This window comes from Octopus bimaculoides, chromosome 27 (genome assembly GCF_046866305.1).
Source record: "Octopus bimaculoides isolate indiv1 chromosome 27, ASM4686630v1, whole genome shotgun sequence".
Taxonomy (NCBI): domain Eukaryota; kingdom Metazoa; phylum Mollusca; class Cephalopoda; order Octopoda; family Octopodidae; genus Octopus; species Octopus bimaculoides.
This window is the reverse complement of record NC_142954.1, coordinates 12000754-12021718: the sequence shown is the minus strand read 5'-3', so window position 1 is coordinate 12021718 and position 20965 is coordinate 12000754. Positions and strand designations below refer to the sequence as shown.

Here is a 20965-nt window from a genome sequence, read left to right as displayed (position 1 = left end):
CTACTTGGATCTACCTCTACCACAGGTTCCCTCTAGACTTTGAGATTGACACTTCTTTACACAACTGCCCTCATCCATATGTATCACATGGCCATACCAGTGCAGTCATCCCTCTTGCAAACCACATCTGATGCCTCAAAGATTTTCTTGAAACATGATTGTGGCCCTTATCATATGAACAGTCGTTCCATCATGGAACTACATGTTGGGTTTATTTTGAATTGATGGCTGTACCAAATTTTCAATCGTAGACTTGAAATTGATCTCACATCACAGTACCATGGTTGCCAGCATCGTCTTCAGAAAAGTAAGGTCCCGTCACCTGATGTTATCCCACACCTTATTGTGAACGTAGTGGGATGCAGTTCTTTTAGGATAATTACCCAAGGATTTCCTGAACTCCAAATTCTGTGATTTTGTCTATTAACAAACCTATTCAACATTATCAGTTTGTGGATAAATTCAAGGTTTTCTCCTTCCAAGTCTTGAACTCTTGACTGCATATTGCAGTCTCTAGTTCTTAATCTTGAGGCTTCGGTTGCTGTACTATCTGTACTTTGTATGGAAACAGATTCCTTGAAGAGATGTCTGAAAGATGCCAACCTATCGAGACTGCCTTTGAGGTGATATGCTCTGTACTTCAGTACTGTTACTCACTCAACTACTCCTTTATTCCTAACTGGACATGGTCTGCCACTTTGTGGAAGGTCACTTACTGAGCCTTTATTCTGAAACTGGTGAAACAAATTCCTAGTCATGGATTAACTTAGGGAATCTCTCAATGAAAAATGGTCACAATACATTTGTTGAGTTTGAATTATTGATCCTTGGATTTGATAGAAACATTTCAATATTTGCGTTCATTGTTCAGTTTTGTATTTTTCCATGATGGATTTCCAAAGTTCTTTTTATGGACCACCTGAAAGAATCATAAAGATAAGCATTTCTTTACCCCTTAGTGATTTCTGATCCACCTTGGTTTTAAACAGGAAGTTTGTATCTTAGTAACAGGTTTGGTCTCAGAGACAAGTTGATATTGGAAGGGATCAGCCAGCATTTTACAGTTTGTCACATGACCAGACATGATTATAAAAAACAGCCTGAGAACCTCTACATGAAGTGTTTAACGCTATAGTTACCATATTCCTGTTGAAATTTTGAAAATAATAAAGAATTTAGTAAAATAAATTTGTCAGCATAAATTGGTGTTTGGAATGTAAATTAACATGGATTTTGGAGGGAAAGTTTTAATTAAGTTAATTTAAAAAATTTGTTTGTGTCTCAGACCATCAGGTTGTTTAAGGCAGGTTGGGGGATCAAGAGTTAGGGTACCTCACTTGAGAGTACCTTAACCTTTTTGTTACCATATTTCTTTTGAGATGCTCCATGTTTCTTTCAATTAATTTTAAATATAACAAAGAATTTAGTAAAATAACTTAGTTGTCATTAAGCTAGTGTTAAGAACATAAATTGTGACTAAGGTTTGGTGGAAGATTTTAATTCAAAGCTTATGAAAGCAAGATATTTGTACTACAGAGCCAGAGGCTGTTTCAGCCATGAAAAGGGTTAAGAATTGTTTCTCTATCATATATTTTAACCCTTTTGTTACCATATTTCTTTTGAGATGCTCCATGTTTCTTTCAATTAATTTTAAATATAACAAAGAATTTCGTAAAATAACTTAGTTGTCATTAAGCTAGTGTTGCTAAGAATAGCAGCTAAATATTCTTTAAACCTTACTGTACTGTCTTAAAGTAGGACATCATTGGACACTAGTCTGAGAATGAGGTGCATTCTCTATGTCTGAAAAACAAATCCGTTTAAAAGTCTGTTAATCCATTTCTTACTATATATCTCTTTTGAAATACGCTGCATGCCGAAACAGACCTTACTGGTGCTAGTGTCACATAAAAAGCATCCAGTCCACACTAATGGTTGACATTAGGAAGTGCATCCAGCTGTAAGAACCATGCCAAAACAGTCAACGAAGCCAGGTGCAGTCCTCTGGCTTGCCAGCTCCTGACCCCTGTCAGCATGAAAAATGGAATGCTAAATGATGAGGATGAGATCCCTTTAATTACTGTTTTATTCTGGTAGACCCCTATAACCATTTGTTCCTCTTCTGTTATTCACACATTGACTTGTGTAGGTTGAACTACGTAAAACATTTGAGAAGGAAATTTAGCTGTTTCTTGTAATACATTCTTTTTATTCTTTTTACTTGTTTCAGCCATTTGACTACAGCCATGCTGGAGCACCACCTTAAAGGGTGTTAGTCAAAGAAATCAACCCTAGGACTTATTCTTTGTAGGCCTAGTACTTATTCTATCAGTTCTTTTGCCGAACCACTAATGTTACGGGGACATAAACACACCAGCATCGGTTGTCAAGCGATGATGGGGGGAAAAATATAAACACACACAAATATATACATACAATGGGCTTCTTCCAGTTTCCCAAATCCTCTCATCGATGGTGGTGGTGGGGGAAACACAAATACACACACACACACACACACACACACACACACACACACACACACACACACACACACACACACACACACACACACATATATATATTAAATATATATTTTTTTTAATCAAAAAATATGGTAAAAAATATAGTATCTGTTAACAATCTTAGCAGAAAACTCTATAGGTCTATTTATTTGTTGTTATTATTGTTATTGTTGCAATAAAGTATTTTCAACGGATTAATTTTGAGCTCTATTTAAAGTTGATATATATATATATATATATATATATACGATAAGCTTCTTCCAGTTTCTGTCTACCAAATCCACTCAAGGCTTTGGTCGGCCCAAGGATATAGTAGAAGACACTTGCCCTAGGTACCACACACAGTGGGACTAAAACCAGAACCATGTCTGTGCCTAAATCAAAATTTTTACTAGGAGTCCCCACTTTACTATTTTGCTTGCGTGGACCCCTCAAAATCTCCTTGGGGGTCATAATGGACCCCAGTTGAGAACCACTGTGTGTGTGTATTTGTGTCTGTTTTTGTCCCCTTATCACCACTCGACAACTGGTGTTGGTGTGTTTACATCCCCGTAACTTAGTGGTTTGGGAAAAAGGAGACCGATAGAATAAGTACCAGGCTTTTTAAAGAAATAAATACTGGGGTCATTTCATTTGGCTAAAATCTCTTCAGAGCAGTGCTCCAGCATGGCCGCAGTCAAATGCCTGAAATAACTAAAAGAAGAAAAGAATGTCAAACACACACACACCCTCCTCTACTGTTCCCAGCCATCACAACATACCACTGTATATCACTATCACAGTGACCTCCAGCACCACTACTACTACTACTACTACTACTACTACTACTACTACTACAACAAATAGTATTACTAACCATCACCAGCTGCCACAGCTAATACCACCACCACCATCACCACCACTCCCTCTGTCAACCACATCCAATGGCATTTCTAACTATTTGGAAGTTCTGTCTGACTGACTGACTCTCTCCCCTTCTCTCTTTCCTTTCCTCCTCCTCTCTCACCCTCATTTTCTCTTTCCCTCCTCTTTTCTCTCTCTTCATCTTCTGTCAATACCATCATTCTCTCCTTTCTCCTCTGTGTGTGAGTGTGTCTTACCTTTTATATTATTTGTCATCTGACTGCAGCCACATTAGGGCACCACCTTGAACTTCAGTTGGAGGAATGGACCCCTTTAAAGCCTGACCCTTATTCTACTCATGCGCCTGTGTGGTAAGAAGCTTGCTTCTTAACCATATGGTTCAGGGTTCAGTTCCACTGTGTGGCACCTTGGGCAAGTGTCGTGTACTACATAGTCTCAGGCTGATCAAAGCCTTGTGAGTTGATTTGGTAGAGGGAAACTGAAAGAAGCTTGTGTGTGTGTGTGTGTGTAGATAGATAGATGTGTGTATTTTTCCCTTGTTAACAATTAACACAGAAAGAATAGATAAATAGTTACCAGGGTAGCAAAAATTACACAAGTAAAAAGGTTGTAACTCCTTGTTTTTAAAGGTAGAAAATCCGGGTTTTCATGAAATATTTTGTATAATATATATAAATAAATAAATGGATTTAAATGCAGATGTTATTCAAATTCTCTTACTTCCGACACATGTTTCGAAGATATCACTGGTATTATTCCAAAGGAATAAAATGGTGTAAAACACCATTCATTTCTTCATTTCCCTGAAGAGAAGACGTCATCGGAATCACTGTTTTTGAATTTATTAAACCAGCTTTGACATTTCCAATTACTCACACTGTCAGATTATACAGAACATATGTATTTCCCTTAAGAAAATCCTAAAGTGATCAATGTTAAACATTAAATTCAGTTAAGTTCTTGTCTTCCATTGGCTATCCAATAAGGTATATGCACACATACTGTGTGTCCACATTAACGTTCGGTCATTAACTCTAAACTGATAGGTTGATTTTGAGGACATATTTTATTGGCTTGTATGGTATGATGTCACACTCTTTGCATGAAAATACATTACTCTTTGGTTCTACACATACACACAAATTTACATGAACGCACACACTTGCAGACATACATGAACACACAATGTTTCTGACAATTTCCATCTCCCAAATCCACTGACACGGCTTTGATTAGCTTGTGGCTGTAGTAGAAAACACTTGCCCAAGGTACCATGCAGTGGGACTGAACCTGGAACAGTGTGGTTGGGAAGCAAGCCTCTTATCAGGCATCCACACATATATATATATGTATATATTGTTTGACATTTGACTGTGGACATGTTGGGGTACTACTGCCTTGTAGAGTTTTTAACTGAACAAATCAACCCCAGGATCAAGTTCTTGGACTCTGAATCACTATCGTTGGAAAACCATATGTTCAGCACGAATATTGTCAATCAACGCGTACAGATTTTTCCATCTTTCATTGGTCTTACCATGGCCTTACCTGTTAACCTGGGTGTAAGAGGAATCAGATGTAGTGTGCGAGAAAGCACTGCTGATTGCTTGATCCTTTAGCATTGAAACTGGTCATATCTGGCTCAGATATTCTACCTGTTTTATGTACAAACTGGCTGGATCTGGCCTCTCACACCCACCCTACAATGTCATTCTGAAAATAAACAATCACATCATTGAAATCTCAGAGCTATGAGAGTTCAAAACAATGTGAATAAACAGGCATTATATTCGGCAGAGTAATCTGAATGCTAAGGGGTTGAGCAAGCCCTATCAAGTCAAAATATTGTACATGGGTTGTGTTCAGACAAGCTATATCTGGCTTATCACACCTTCCCTACAATGTCATTCTGAAAATAAACAATCACATCATTGAAATCTTGAAGCCCCAGGATAATACATGATTAATTCAAGACAATGTGAATAAATGAGAATTATATTTGACATAGTAACTTGAATACTAAAAAATTCTCATACATCTTATTTCTTTATTGCCCACAAGGGGCTAAACATAGAGGGGACAAACAAGGGATTAAGTCGATAACATCAACTCCAGTGCGTAACTGGTACATAACTTATCAACCCCGAAAGGATGAAAGGCAAAGTTGACCTTGGCGGAATTTGAACTGAGAACGTAAAGGCAGACAAAATACTGCTAAGCATTTCGCCCGGCGTGCTAACGTTTCTTCCAGCTCACCCCCTTATGTATGAATTCTCATACATCTGTTTTTCCATGCTTGCATGGGTTGTACAAAGTTTATTTCGGGCAGATTTTTCTATGGCTGGAGGGTCTTCTTATTTCCAACCCTCACCTGTTGCCATGCTAAGTGATATTTCTTCATGGACAGACATATTCTTGCAGAATATTCGAAATAAATGACATTGCTTGTATGACTGGCAATCATTTTACAACTATTATGCAATATCAAAGCAAGGTGACACAAACCTATGCATGCGTGTGCACACACAGACATACACACACACACACACACCGCTACATTCTGAGTTCAAATTCTGCCAAGGTCAACTTTGCCTTTCATCCTTTCAGGGTTGATAAATTAAGTACCAGTTACGCACTGGGGTTGATGTAATCGACTTAATCCCTTTGTTTGTCCCCTCTATGTTTAGCCCCTTGTGGGCAATAAAGAAATAAGAAGTTTGCTTTCCAACCACATGGTTCCAGGTTCAGTCCCTGCATGGCACCTTGAGCGAGTGTTTTCTACTATACTCTGAGGCCAACCAAAGCCTTGTGAATAGACTTGGTAGATGGAAACTAAAAGAAGCCTCTTGTATGCATGTATAATATGTGTGTTTGTCTCCTACCATCACAGTGTGGCTGAACCTGAAATCACATGGTTTGGAAGCTAGAAATACACCTATTTAGTATATTAAATAACATTTCTTTACCTTTTAAGTAATTAATTTATCTTTTTAATTTACCAATTATGTAATCCACTTAATAATCTAACCATCAATTAATCTACCAGTTAAACTGTTAATTTAATTATTCTTATCTATCCATTAATAAATCAGTCATTTCATTAAAAAAAAAAACAACCTAATAAATCATTGATGTTTTTACGTTTTATTAATTATGCAGTCATGGATGTATGGTTAGGAAGCTAGCTTTACATCCATGTAGTTTGAAGTTCAGTCCTACTGTGCAGTACCTTGAGAAAGTGTTTTTTTACTATAGCCTTGAGTTGACCAGTGCTTTGTGAGTGAATTTGGTAGATGGAAATTATGGAGGCCTGATGTGTGTGTGTTTATTCATTTATATATATATATATATATATATATATATATACATATATATATATCTGTAAAAATATGTGACACTTATTTGGTAGCCATGATAAAACTCCGAGTTTTGGATGCCGGGGTGGGAACCCACGCCACAGGCATTTTCAATTGGCCGGATAACTGAAGAGATGTTGGCGTGGGTTCCCACCCTGGCTTCCGAAACTCGGAGTTTTATCATGGCTACTGAATAAGTGTCACATATTTTTACAGATAAATTCCTCTATTTACATAATATCGAGGTCTCTTTCTTTCTTTTGTTGTCCTTTCTATCAATATATATATATATATATATATATATATAAAAATAAAAACGAATAATAAATGAGTATATGCATATATACGTACAGGTATGTGCGTACCGACATCCACCTGTATGTATAGGTGCATATCTGGGTACAGGACATTGCAAACAGAACGTAGACGAGAAAACACACAAGCCACATAGAGAACATTCTACTTCATCAGCTACCCCCGTTTTAACACTGGCGTTTCGAAGAGCTGGGCAGGGTTAGGGTAATGTGTGTGTGTGTGTTTTTAAATATATTTGTGTGTGTTTTTATATATGTGTGTGTGTGTTTATATATATGTGTGTGTGTGTGTGTGTGTTTTATGTGTGTGCATGTGTTTTTATATATGTGTGTGTGTGTTTTAATATATATATATATGTGTGTGTGTGTGTGTTTTTATATATGTGTGTGTGTTTTTGTATATATATATATATATGTGTGTTTGTGTGTTTTTATATATGTGTGTGTACATATGAGGTTTGATGAGTATCTGGACTGGTGCTATAAAAAGGAAACATCACGTATCAGTTTGGCATCCATTTAACCCCCTTTGAAATAGTCCCCTTCTGAAGTGACACACCTTTATCCAGCACCATTTCTATCGATGGATGCATTCCTGGAACTCCTTTTTTGGGGATAGTAAGCACACACGTAGGTGTTTGTTTGTTTTTTGCTCCCTCAAAAAGAAAAAAAGAAATAGTGGCAGGGGAGACAATTCTAGAAAAAATGCAGTGTGCTAAAGGTAAATTTATACATTGTTGATAAGGGCCCAGTTATTGCAGTGTTTGCACTGAAGTGCATTAGAGATGCTATCTAAGGACACATACTGGCTTATCAACAGTGTCTAAATATGGTACATAGATGGGAATTTTAATTTAAAACACTTGTTGTGTATACCAGAAAAATAATAATTTACTTTATTTTTGTATTTGGTTTGCAAGATTCTGGACGTGAATTTGTGTGTTGAAACAAATCTTGTCTTGGGAGGGTCATTTTGTCAATAATAACACATGCACTGATTCAACATCACTTCTTTATTACTCTTTTACTTGTTTCAGTCAATTGACTGCGGCTATGCTGGAGCATCGCCTTTAGTCGAGCAAATCGACCCCAGGACTTATTCTTTGTAAGCCTAGTACTTATTCTATCGGTTTCTTTTGCTGAAAAGCTAAGTTACGGGGATGTAAACACACCACCATCGGTTGTCAAGCAATGCTGGGGGGACAAACACAGACACAAACATATACACACACATATATATATACATATATACGCCGGGCTTCTTTCAGTTTCCGTCTACCAAATCCACTCACAAGGCATTGGTTGGCTCGAGGCTATAGTAGAAAACACTTGCCCAAGGTTCCACGTAGTGGAACTGAACCCGGAACCATGTGGTTGTTAAGCAAGCTACTTACCACACAGCCACTGGGTTAAATATCTGACTGACTAACTAATTGGTTGTTTGTTTAATGTGTTGGTTAAACAGTCAATCAGTGTTTTGTTTCTTAAAGTCCTTTGTTGCTTATTCACCATCTCGTTAATGACTCACCTGCCTCTCTCTTCAGGGTCTGCCTTGAACTTATCTTTATTGTTTAACCAACACAAATGATTGATCAGTTAGTTGGTTAGACATTTAACCAATTGACTAACAACAAAGAAGTGATGTTGAACCAGTGCATGTGTCATTATTGTCTTAATGACCCTCCCAAGACACACCAACGATAAAATTGATATTAAAATAATTTGATATGAAAAAGTGAATCTTATTTTAATTAATTTTTGTTTTTTTTTGTTTTTTTCTTGCAGTGGTCTCCTCATATTTACAAGAACTGAGAAGAAAAAGAAACATCAACCAGGCCTATAAATAAATAAATAAATGAATGAATAAGATAAAATAAAAATCCCATGAAAACTAACCTTACTCAACATCTGGAAAACAAAACGAAGGGGCTAAAAAAGGATCTCGATAACAATCCGCAAATGAGATAATCATTGGAAAGAAGAAAAAGAAAAAGAAAAGTCGATGGTAAAAAAGAAGAAAAAATAAAGAAGGGGGGGAAGTAGAAAAGAACAAAATTGAGCCATTAAGAAGTTTTTGAATGACATCGAATTTCTAGTTGAATTGATTGAAGCAAGACTGAGAATAGTTCGGTGTAATAGTTGTGAGGCTTTACATAAAATTAAACATATCTTTGGTAAAAGAAAAAAAAAACAAAAGACATTCGTTATGGTAGTTAAATTATTATTGATACTTAATTGAAAGTATTTAAAAAAAAAACTATCTTTATACTGAAAGTAAATATTTTACAGTTTCAAAGCTTCACAGAACATAAATAATTCAAAAGTGTAGGAAGTCTGTGCAGAAAGTAAACATTTTGAAGTGTTTGGTTTTACAACAAAACGTAAACATTTTTGTAGATTGCAGTTCTACGAAGTGTGAACATTTCATTTCACAACTGCTTTTCATATACATTTTCTGAGTGCTGTACAGAATTCAGGACTTGTCAACAATAACTATTTCATGCCTGTAGTTTTATACAGAAAAGAAACATTTCTCGATTGTAAGCTAAATCTGAAATAAGCACTTTGACTAATTTATCGAAAATAGTCTCTACTCAAGCTTACACAAAAAATACAGCAAAAAAAAAAAATAAATAAAGGGCTCTGCATAATTGTCATTTTTCCTTCTTTGAAAAGTAAGCATTTTTGTGGCTGAAAGTTTTACATAGCAAATAAACAATTCACGACTGTGGCTTTTATATATATATATATATATATATATAGAAAGTAAACATTTTTATGCGCTGGAAATAAACATTTCATAAGTGTGTGTTAATTACAGGAAACGAAGCATTTCGCAACTGTGTCCATAATCAAGAGAGAAATAGAAAGAGAGAGAGAGAAAGAAAAAGAAACGAGGTGATTACATTCGTGTCACAATAGCGCAAGTTGACATCAAGTAAAATTTTCTCTTGTAAATTCTACAGCAAAAGTGTGTGTGTCAGAGAAGAAGACATTTTCATAAATTTATATTGGTGTATATATATATATATATATAACTATATATACATGAGACAAAAAGTTATTAAAGAAAAGCACAACTTTTCTTCACCCCCTTCAATCAAATTGTGGCTTGTGTAATACTCCGAAGATAAAAATCATCACACTTTACAAACAGTTTAAAAGGAAAACTTATTAAGAAAAGATGCAAAAAGAAAACCCTTCTCAAAAAAAAAAACTTATTGGATCAAACCTTTAATATTGTTGCAGGAATATTGTTTTGAAATTTAAATAGGAATTGAGTTTACCACCTGGAAGAAATATTTAGTGGAAAAAATACGTGATAAATAAACAAACAAAGGAGGAAACCATTTGAGGGCGAGAAACTTCACTTACGAATATTTTGCTTTGAAACCAAACTTGAACTACCACCACTGCCACATCTTTAATCAAGCATTTACACTTGTGTACACACAGAAACATAGTCTCTGATCTATCTTAACCTTAGCTTTTCTCTGTCTCTTCTTTGATTCTTACCCCAGTGTTGCATTTTCATCCACATCCCCAATCTTTTACCCTACCACCCACAAAAACGGGTGGTGGGGACCAGGGATAATTTCTAAATTAACTGTATATATATATATCTATATATACACACATATATATATATTTATAGATATATATATATTTTCTTGCTTATTGGGTGAAACATGAAATCCTTTAAAGACAAGGACCCTACTTAAGTCTTCCCTTCCCCTATCCCTTTGGGGAAAAAAAAGCCCAGGAAAAAGAGGTAAAGGAAAGGTAAAACTAATAAAGCACACACACATATAACATATGCATGCATATTCACATGCGTACATATATGCATGCCACATGTTCTCAAATGGGACTGGATGAAATGCTTGGTTTTAAGTTGCACCGAGTTACACCTTAAAATTTTGCAGTACCTTACATATACGTGCATAAACTTACACATACACACACAAAGGTATTTTATATACACATTACTCTTTCTATTAGCAAACTGTGCTTGTCCGTGTAAAAAGAAGGGAGGTGGTCGTTTACATCAAGGGCACTGTGGTGCCAGGGGTGGTTGTGGGGGTGGTGATAATAGCTAATTGTTACAGTAATATTAGTTGTAGTTAGTAGTAGTAATAATAACAGCAAGTGGTAGTCTCTTAGGTTTATATTTTTTTTGCTTTTTTAAAATTTTTTTTTTTTAGAATTTTTTAAAGAATTAAAAAAAATTAAATTTTAAACTATTCTGTGAATTTTAGGTGTACACACACACACACACATATATATGTTTACTATGGGAGCAATAGTGGTTTTTCTTTGAAATTTTTAAAAACTAGTACGAAAAGGGTGTCTTTTCTTTTAATTTTTTTTTCCTTTTCTGTGACCCTTCCTGATTGATTTCTTAACACACCCCTCGTTCCTCCGGGTCATCTCATTTTCCCACTATAGTTGGTTCTTTTTCATCCACACAAAACACTTACAACCAAATTCACAGCAACAACAACAACTGTACCAGCAGCAACAGCGCCGCCAGTTGTTCTTATGAAACGTACACACGAGCGCCGCCCACTTCTCTTGACTTTTTCCGATCATCACCGCAAAATGTTGCAGGAGATCCGTGATAATTTGAGTCACTTACAGAAGAACAATCTTAGCAACGACATCTCGCTGGACTTGTACGAGAAGGGCGTCGGCAGTGGCGTTGGCGGCAGTGGCGGTGATGGTGGTGGTAGCAGCAGTGGTGGTGGTGGTGTCGGCGTTGTGATCAGCAGTGGGAATGGCGGTGGAGGTGGTTTTGGCATTGTCAGTAGCAACGGCATTGTTGTCAAGAGCAGCAGCAGCAACAACAACAACGTCAATGGCGGTGGCGGTGTTGGCGGAACCAATTACTTCGTCAACAGCAGCAATGCCATTGTCACCTGCAGCAGCACAGTGTGCAGCGATGGCGTTGGCGGCAATTGCAACAGTGTTGCAAACCATGTTAGCAACAACAGCAATACTTGCAACATTAGTGGTGGCAACAGCAACAACAACAACAACAACAATCCTATGATCATCACTGCTACTTCGAATGCCAACAACACTAACGCCGCCACCAGTAATAGCAGCGGCGGCAGCAGTAATAGCGGTGGCAACAAAACTATTACGCGGACGGATTATCACCAAAAGGCACTTGCAGAGATTCGGAAGAGTTTGAAACCGTATGCAAATAGTGATTCTGCTACAGTTATCGTGCAGTATGGTGTTGATGTTGACACGAGTGGCTTACAGGGCGGAAAGACTGGACAAATTACCACAAACATTACAGTTGGATATGATGACGTAAGTGACATGCGTTGCTTTTTTTATATCTTTCAGTCATTGATGAAGTTTTTTACTTTATGTATAGGGTGTCCATAAAGTCTCTTTACCATCTAAGAAAAATATTACAAACGCAATTGATAAGCTATTTTATTCAGATTTATTCTATTGTATTCAGTGTTTACTAAAGTTTTTAATCACATCCCGGTGGATTGGAAGGGATGGGCCAATTCCTTGGACGCCAGATATCACCAGATATCACCAGATATCACTCCCCTGGACTTCTTTCTATGGGGCTATGTTAAAGATATCGTGTATCGAACAAAGATTACTGACCTAAAGCAAAAGATTACTGATGCCATTGCCACAACTGATGAAGCTATGCTACAGCAAACATGGCAAGAAATCTAGTACCGTCTTGATGTGCTTCGTACAACTGATGGTGCCCATGTAGAAGTGTATTAAATGAGGTAAAAAAAAACTTTAATAAGCACTGAATACAATAGAACAAATCTGAATAAAATATCTTATCAATTGCAGAATAAAATATCTTATCAATTGCATTTGTAATGAAGTTTTGAAATGGTAAAGAGACTTTATGGACACCCTGTATGTTTCTAATTTTCTTTGTGATTGTAAAGCTTGCTTCCGAACCCTGTGGTCACGGGCTCAATCCCCCAGTGTGACTTCTTGTGTAAATATATTCCGTTATCTGTCATATACAAGGAGCTGCTGGAAAGTTCCTGACTTTTAGGGGGTTGCGAAAGCCCTTATTGGAGGGCCAACCTTCTGAGTTCTTTTACAGGGCTTAGAAAAACTGAAAGACTGACCGGTGCAATAAATGTATGAATATTTGAGAGGGGAATATGTTGAATCAAATCATAATTAATTGATCCTCCTCTATTTTCTTTTACCCAAAGCCCAGAACAGTGTACTGGGAACTCTTTTGTGGGACCAGCACTAGTGAAGTCATCAAGAACCGATAAGACAAGATCCCTCAACTGAGTGTAGTATAATACTTAGGGACAAAAAGAAAGTAAGATTGAGGGACAGATGAACCCAAGTAGGCTTGATGAGAATATTTACACATCATCATCATCATCGTTTAATGTCCGCTTTCCATGCTAGCATGGGTTGGACGATTTGACTGAGGACTGGTGAACCAGATGGCTACACCAGGCTCCAATCTGATCTGGCAGAGTTTCTACAGAGGGATGCCCTTCCTAATGCCAACCACTCCGAGAGTGTAGTGGGTGCTTTTACGTGTCACCGGCACGAAGGCCAGTCAGGCGGTACTGGCAACGGCCATGCTCAAAATGGCGTATTTTACGTGCTACCTGCATAGGAGCCAGTCCAGCGGCACTAGCAACGATCTCGCTTGAATGACTTTTCACGTGCCACTGGCACAAGTGCCAGGAAGGCGACGCTGGTAAAGATTACGCTCGAACGGTGCTCTTAGCACTCCACTGGTACAGGTGCCATCACGATTTCGCTTTCGCTTGCCCCAACAGGTCTTCGCAAGCCGAGTTTCATGTCCAATGAAGGAGACAATGTTGGCATGGGTGCCAGTTGTCGAATTTAGTTCGATTTCGATTTCACTTTCATAAAATAACAAAATGTTTTGAGACTAACTGAAGCTGTTTGCCAATCTGACTCTCTTGAAGTTGTTTGTCTTTGTCCATAGAGCTGCTGTCGCAATGAGATGGCTATCATCTGACAAGATGAAACAACCATCATATCTGTATGAATCCGGAAGTACGTGGTTGGGAAGTGACCATGTCATGTGATGGTTGTAAGATGATTGTCATTCTTGGACAAACAATGTCATTCATTTCCAACTTTCTGTAAATAAACATGCCTAGGAAACATGGGGAAATATTACTTTGCTTGGAAACAGGTGAGGGTTGGGGACAGGAAGAGCATCTGGCTATAGCCTCAAATTCTGTCTAACCCAAACAGACATGGAAAAGTGTATGTTCAAATGACAGTGATGTGGCTGTGTGATAAGAAGCTTGTTTGGCAACCATGTTTGGATTGTGCTTGCACAGGGGCCATCCAGACTCCTGTCTTCACTGAACAGGGATTAATTTTTTCTCTTCGCTCCTTTGCGCCACATGGGCTCAACTCTCCTCCCCTCTTCATCTATCCCGCCTCCCCTCTCCTCTCACACCTACTTTCTCCCACCCACCTTCCCCCTCTTCCTTCATCGTCACCCCTCACTCATAACCCCACTCTTACACAATCCAAACTCACTTCACCTATCCATCCCATCCCACCCCCACCCCATCCCTTACACCCACTCCCACATACCCCACCTCTACCGCCACTCTCAGCCTAACCCACAACCCAACCTTGCTTCCCCACTCTTGCCTCCCCCACATCCCAACATCACCACACCACATCACACCACCACGCACACACTAGCACTGACCACTTCCCAGCACCCACACCATCATCCACACACCTACACACATGGCAAGGTCACCAGCCCTCTTCCACATGCACATACACGCTCTCATATACACACACACGCGCACCTCCGTTTTGGGATTACCACTACTTTATTACCTCCCCTTCTTCCTAGCTCTCTTGTGCGACCCCTCTGTCCAGCATTCGCCATGATAGATCGCTAACCACCACACATTCTTTTTTCTCTCTCCCTATTTGTTTCTGTGTTCCTTTCTGTTGAAGAGCGTAGCTCGAAATGTTAAAGACTTTTTCACTTTCCGAGTGTTAAACTAATACATCCTTTTGTTGTTTACACCACCTGTCTTTTTTTTTTTGTGAATTCTCCCCTTACATATATGTGTGTGTGTATACATATAAACATGTGTAAATAAAACATACATTGAAAACATACTACATATATATATATATGACACTATATATATATATATATATATATATATACATACACACACACACACACACACTTAACATTTATATGATATAATTTTCATTGTGTTTCTTTGAATTTCCTATTTTTGGTGTCAATATCTTTCGATATAGATGTTGTGTTACATATTTTAGGAATATGTCATTATGAACGACTGATAAAATATTCATCATGTCAAAAATGCCACAGCAGACACCCACGTGTGTGTGTGTGTGTGTGTGTGTGTGTGTGTGTGTGTCTTTTACTTGATTCAATCATCAGACTGCAGCCATGCTGGAGCACCACATTGAAGAATCTTTAGTTGAATGGCTCACCCCCTCTTTTAAGCCTGGTCCTAATTCTATCAGTCTTTTTTTGGCGTAGGAGTGGCTGTGTGGTAAGTAGCTTGCTTACAAACCACATGGTTCCGGGTTCAGTCCCACTGCGTGGTACCTTGGTCAAATGTGTTCTACTATAGCCTTGGGCCAACCAAAAGCCTTGTGAGTGTATTTGGTAGACGGAAACTGAAAGAAGCCTGCGGTTCGGCAAAAGAGATTGATAGAATAATTACTAGGCTTACAATGAATAAGTCCTGGGGTTGATTTGCTCGACTAAAGGCCGTGCTCCAGCATGGCCGCAATCAAATGACTGAAACAAGTAAAAGATACACACTGTGTGGCACCTTGGGCAAGTGTCTCCTACTATAGCCTCGGGTTGACCAAAGCCTTGTGAGTGAATTTGATAGATGGAAACTAAAAGAAACCTGTTGTATGTATGTATGTATGTATGTATGTGTGTGTGTGTGTGTGTGTGTGTCTGTCTGTCTGTCTGTTTGTGTTTATGTCCCTGTAAACTCTCTTTTACTTGTTTCAGTCATTTGAGGGAGAGGGGTAGGGGAGGAGTTGGGGTAGTGGCATCGGGTGTGATGGAATGGATGAATGAGTGGAGTTTATGTTGTTTAGTGTGCCCGAGAAATTGATGAAAGATATATATATATATATATATATATATATATAAATAAATAAATGTATAAATATTTGTATGTTTGTACATCTGTGTCCATGCCACGCTGGAACATATCTGTAAACATATGTATGCGTACAATTGTATAAATATGCTGGTATCTATCTATATATATAAAAATGAGAATGTGTGTCTGTCTGTCTGTCTGTCTGTGTGAATCCCTAAAACTCGAGAACTACGCAACCAATTTCATTCAAATTTTACACATGCCTTACTTAGGGTTCCAGTTGTGTTTTAGTCCAAAAAAATTATTAACTTCTTGCAGAGTTCGAGCACACGGCAACATAATATCTCCTCCACTATTTAAGTATTACGTGTCAAAAGTGAAACAAAAACACTCATGTCAAATACTTTCACTTTAAAAATGAAACTATTCCACTAACTGAAACAATCACATTTCGATACTGTAGTGACAGATACTTTCACAGAGAGAGAAAGAGAGAGACAGAAAGAGAGAGACAGAAAGAGAGAGAGAGAGAGATGTATATGTATACATATACATGTATATGTACACCATTTCGATACTGTAATGACAGATACTTTCAGAGAGAGAGAGAGAGTAAGAGAGAAAGAGAGAAAGAGAGAGAGAGAAAGAGAGAGAGAGAAAGAGAGAGAGAGAGATGTATATGTATACATATAGATGTACACGTATATGTATATATATATAGATCTATACATACATGTATATGTATACATATAGATGTACACGTATATGTATATATATATAGATCTATACATACATGTAATATGTACACATATATACATATATACATGCATACAGATATCTATACATATAGACACCCATCACACACACATACACATGCACACAAACACACACATTAGTCATTTGTTTTCTTATCCAAAACTACGTCAAAAGTACTGAATGGATCTTTATGAAATTTGGAAATTATATTCTTTGCATAACGGCCATAACTCCCATGAAAATTCATATATTTTTGATGTTGATGAAATTTTAACACGAACATAACAGATGAGCATTATTTAGAAAATGATGTCACACGTTATCGAGGCTACCATTCTTTCTGGATGTGCAAAAGGAGATGACGTCTTTATTCCAAGAATTCCTCTTACTCCATCAGGAGCAGACATTCCTTTTACATTCAGAAGACTACAATTCCCCCTTCGTGTGACTTTTGCCATGTCCATAAACAAATATCAGGGTCAAACACTGTCTGTAGCTGGTCTTCTCTTGGAAGAGCCCTGCTTCTCACATGGACAACTGTATGTTGGCTGCTCAAGAGTGGGCAGCAACAAAAAACCTATTTATATATGCTCCACAAGGGAAAACAAGGAATATAGTTTACAATGAGGTGTTATAATCACAACACCAAGAAAGTATGTACATGATCACCTTCTTTTACGAAACTTCATTGACTTTCATATATTATATTGATATACATATATATACGTGTGTTTGGGTGCGTGTGTGTATATACATCTCTATATATAAAGATGATGCGTAGTCTAGACGGCGTTTTTAGATTTCATTATTCTCTTTAACCCGGGCAACGCCGGGTATTTTTGCTAGTACATGAATAAATGTAAATATACGCATATGTCCATATACGTGTATATATGCATCTACAAATAAGTATATACATATGTATACGTGTATAGACATGCATCTAATATATTATACACGTGTGTGATACGTTATATATCTATGTACATGCACTTTATATATATATGTCTGTGTGTTTATATATCTGGATGCTTACACATGTGTTCCTATATTATCTGCATATATTATCTGCATGTATGTAGAAATGAGTACATATATATATATATATCCAATATATATTTATATATTGGTTTCATATGCTGGCACAAGGCCAACAATTTCGGGGGTGGGTTTAAGTCGATTACATTGACCCCTAGTGTGCAATTGGTACTTATTTTATCAACCCTGAAAGGATGAAAGACAACCCTGGCTTAATTTAAACTCTAAACATAGGTGGATGAAATGCTGTTAAGTGAGCTAATGATTCTGCCAGGAGCACCAGTGCCAGTGGAGTGCTAATAGCACCGTCCGAGCGTGATCATTGCCAGAGCAGCTGTCTGCTTCCGTGCCAGTGGCAAGTAAATAGCACCATTTGAGCGTGATTGTTACCAGCATCGCCTTACTGGCACATGAAAAAACATTCGGGTGAGGTCGTTGCCAGTGCCTCTGGACTGGCTCCTGTGCAGGTGGCACGTAAAAAACACTATTTTGAGTGTGGCCGTTGGCAGTACCGCCTCACTGGCCTTCATGCCGGTGGCACGTAAAAGCACCCCTCGGAGTGGTTGGCTTTAGGAAGGGCATCCAGCTGTAGAAACTCTGCCAGATCAGTTTGGAGCCTGGTGCAGCCATCTGGTTTGCCAGTCCTCGGTCAAATCCTCCAACCCATGCTAGCATGGAAGGCGGACGTTAAACAACAATGATGATGATGATACATACATACATGCATATATATATATATATATATATTTGTGTGTGTGTGTGTGTGTGTGTGTGTGTACATATATACATATATAGATACACATATATATATACATATATATATACACACATATATATATACATATATATATATATACACACATATATATATATATATATACATATATATACATATATATATATACACACATATATACATATATATATACATATATATTTATATATACACACATATATATATATACATATATATGTATATATACACACACACATATACATATAGATATACACACACACATATATACATATAGATACACACACACACACACACACACACACACACACACACACATATATATATATATACACACACACACACAATATGCACTCGCATATATGTATGTTTTTTTATTTATTTAAGTTGATTTTTTACTTTTTTTTCTGGAGCTATGAATATGTAAAGATATGTTTATCTGAGGTGTGACTCACCGATGAAAAATGTCACACCCACATACTCAATACCATAGAAGCTTTACCTGTTGCTACTCTGTACCCAGAACAACAACTACAGCTATGTATAGTGTGTGAGTTAGGCGTAACTGTGTCTTGCTAGCTCTGTGTGTGTGTGATGTGTGTGGATTTCTTGGTTGAATGAAAGATATAATGCTAGGTTAAGTGTATATATTATACGTGCAGTGCAGGCGTATACATAGCTTTGTCTCTGTGCATGTATGTATAAGTATGTATATAGGGATGTGTGTTTGTGTATGTATGTATGCATATATATGCATATTTACATATCTACACATACATACATGTAGATATGTGTGTGTATATTTGTATATATATATATATATATATATATATATATATATATATATATATATAAATGGGGTGTATATATGTGTTAAAGTATATACATGTATTCGTATATATGTAAGTATATGTACATTATGTAAGTACATGTATATTATGTATGTAGCTGTATATATGTATGTATACATATATATATCTATGTATACGTCTGTGTGTGTGTGTGTGTGTGTGTATATATAGATTTATTGGTACATATGTATATATGTATATATACATATATATATAGTCATGTATGTACATATATATGTATGTACATTGTCCTTGTATAGAAAGGCTATCATGCCAGTTTCGATTTCGAATCTCTCTGCGAATTGACTTTCAGTCTGCCCTGTGGAAATTCTGGTTGAATATGGCTTGGGTCCTCTGATAGGGTGGGTGTTAGTGGGTTGTCTAGGACCATACATTGTTAATTCTATAATGTTATGATCTGAAAGAGATATAGGTGTTACTTTCACATTATGGATTAGGCTCACATTGTGAAGCAGAGATCTAAAATATTGCTTCCCCTGGTTGGTTGGAGTATCACTTGTTCTATGAACAGCATGTTGGAGAGACGACTTTTGGGCTGGAACCTATGGACAACTTCCAGAGATCCCTGGCCTGGCAGTGCTATCGGGAAGCGCTACTCATTCTGGATAAGCTCTACATGCATGGCTTGAGAAACACAGGGTTGACCTGTCCTAGATGCGGTCAGAGTGACGAAACCATTCTGCATGCACTCGTACAGTGTCCACCCATTTCCAACCTGTGGGCCTATGTCGAACGACTACTATCGCGTGTGGGACGAGTCGGTTTATTAACCGAGTCTATCGTGAATATTGTTGTGCCTCCTTCCTTGAAACGAGAAGGAAGAGCCATTTTCATTGTACTTGTGGCTATGGCAAAAAAATGTGTATGGTGGAAGCATCTGAAAGGTCTAGGGGCAAACACTTTCCTCTCTGGTCAATCTCTCATCAACTTCTTCAAGTAACACTCGAAGAGGAAGGTGAGAGTAGAGACGGAGGTTTTGTCTTGTGAATGTTTCAAAAGAGATGGGTGAATGTAGCAAGGATGGCACGTGTGAATGACGGAGCCGGCTTGAGCATAACACTATGAACCAAAAAAAGAAACGAAAAAAAGAGTCACTGTAATGTGTTTTTTTTGCATGACATTATTGGCCAAGGTTACCGTCGTCTTTTCCGTAGGCTTTTCCTTCCACGGATAAACCTAATCTGTTTCCCCTTTTTACATCATGACATTTCTGTGATACACAAACCCTATTGATCAGCTCTTTTTATTAATGATCCCTTTTGATTGAATTTCTAGCCCCCTTTTCTTTCCCCCACTCAAGCTCTACTTTGTATTTTGTCCCCTCTGTGTTCAGCCCTGTGTGG

The 20965-nt window shown here is 37.5% G+C and overlaps 1 protein-coding gene and 1 long non-coding RNA gene across 2 annotated transcripts in view; both read left to right on the top strand.

Moving 5' to 3' along the window:
- The window catches only part of LOC149130855 (uncharacterized), a 33468-nt gene extending 24054 nt beyond the window's left edge, over positions 1-9414 (top strand). The window contains exon 2 of the long non-coding RNA XR_016238632.1: positions 8842-9414. This is a non-coding gene — a long non-coding RNA (uncharacterized LOC149130855). The remainder of the gene's footprint in view (positions 1-8841) is intronic.
- A 673-nt stretch (positions 9415-10087) lies between these two features.
- LOC106874774 (uncharacterized) overlaps positions 10088-20965 on the top strand; it is a 71690-nt gene continuing 60812 nt past the window's right edge. The window contains exon 1 of the mRNA XM_089343356.1: positions 10088-12378. Within this exon, the coding sequence (XP_089199482.1) occupies positions 11599-12378 (780 nt within the window). The 5' untranslated portion in view covers positions 10088-11598. The remainder of the gene's footprint in view (positions 12379-20965) is intronic.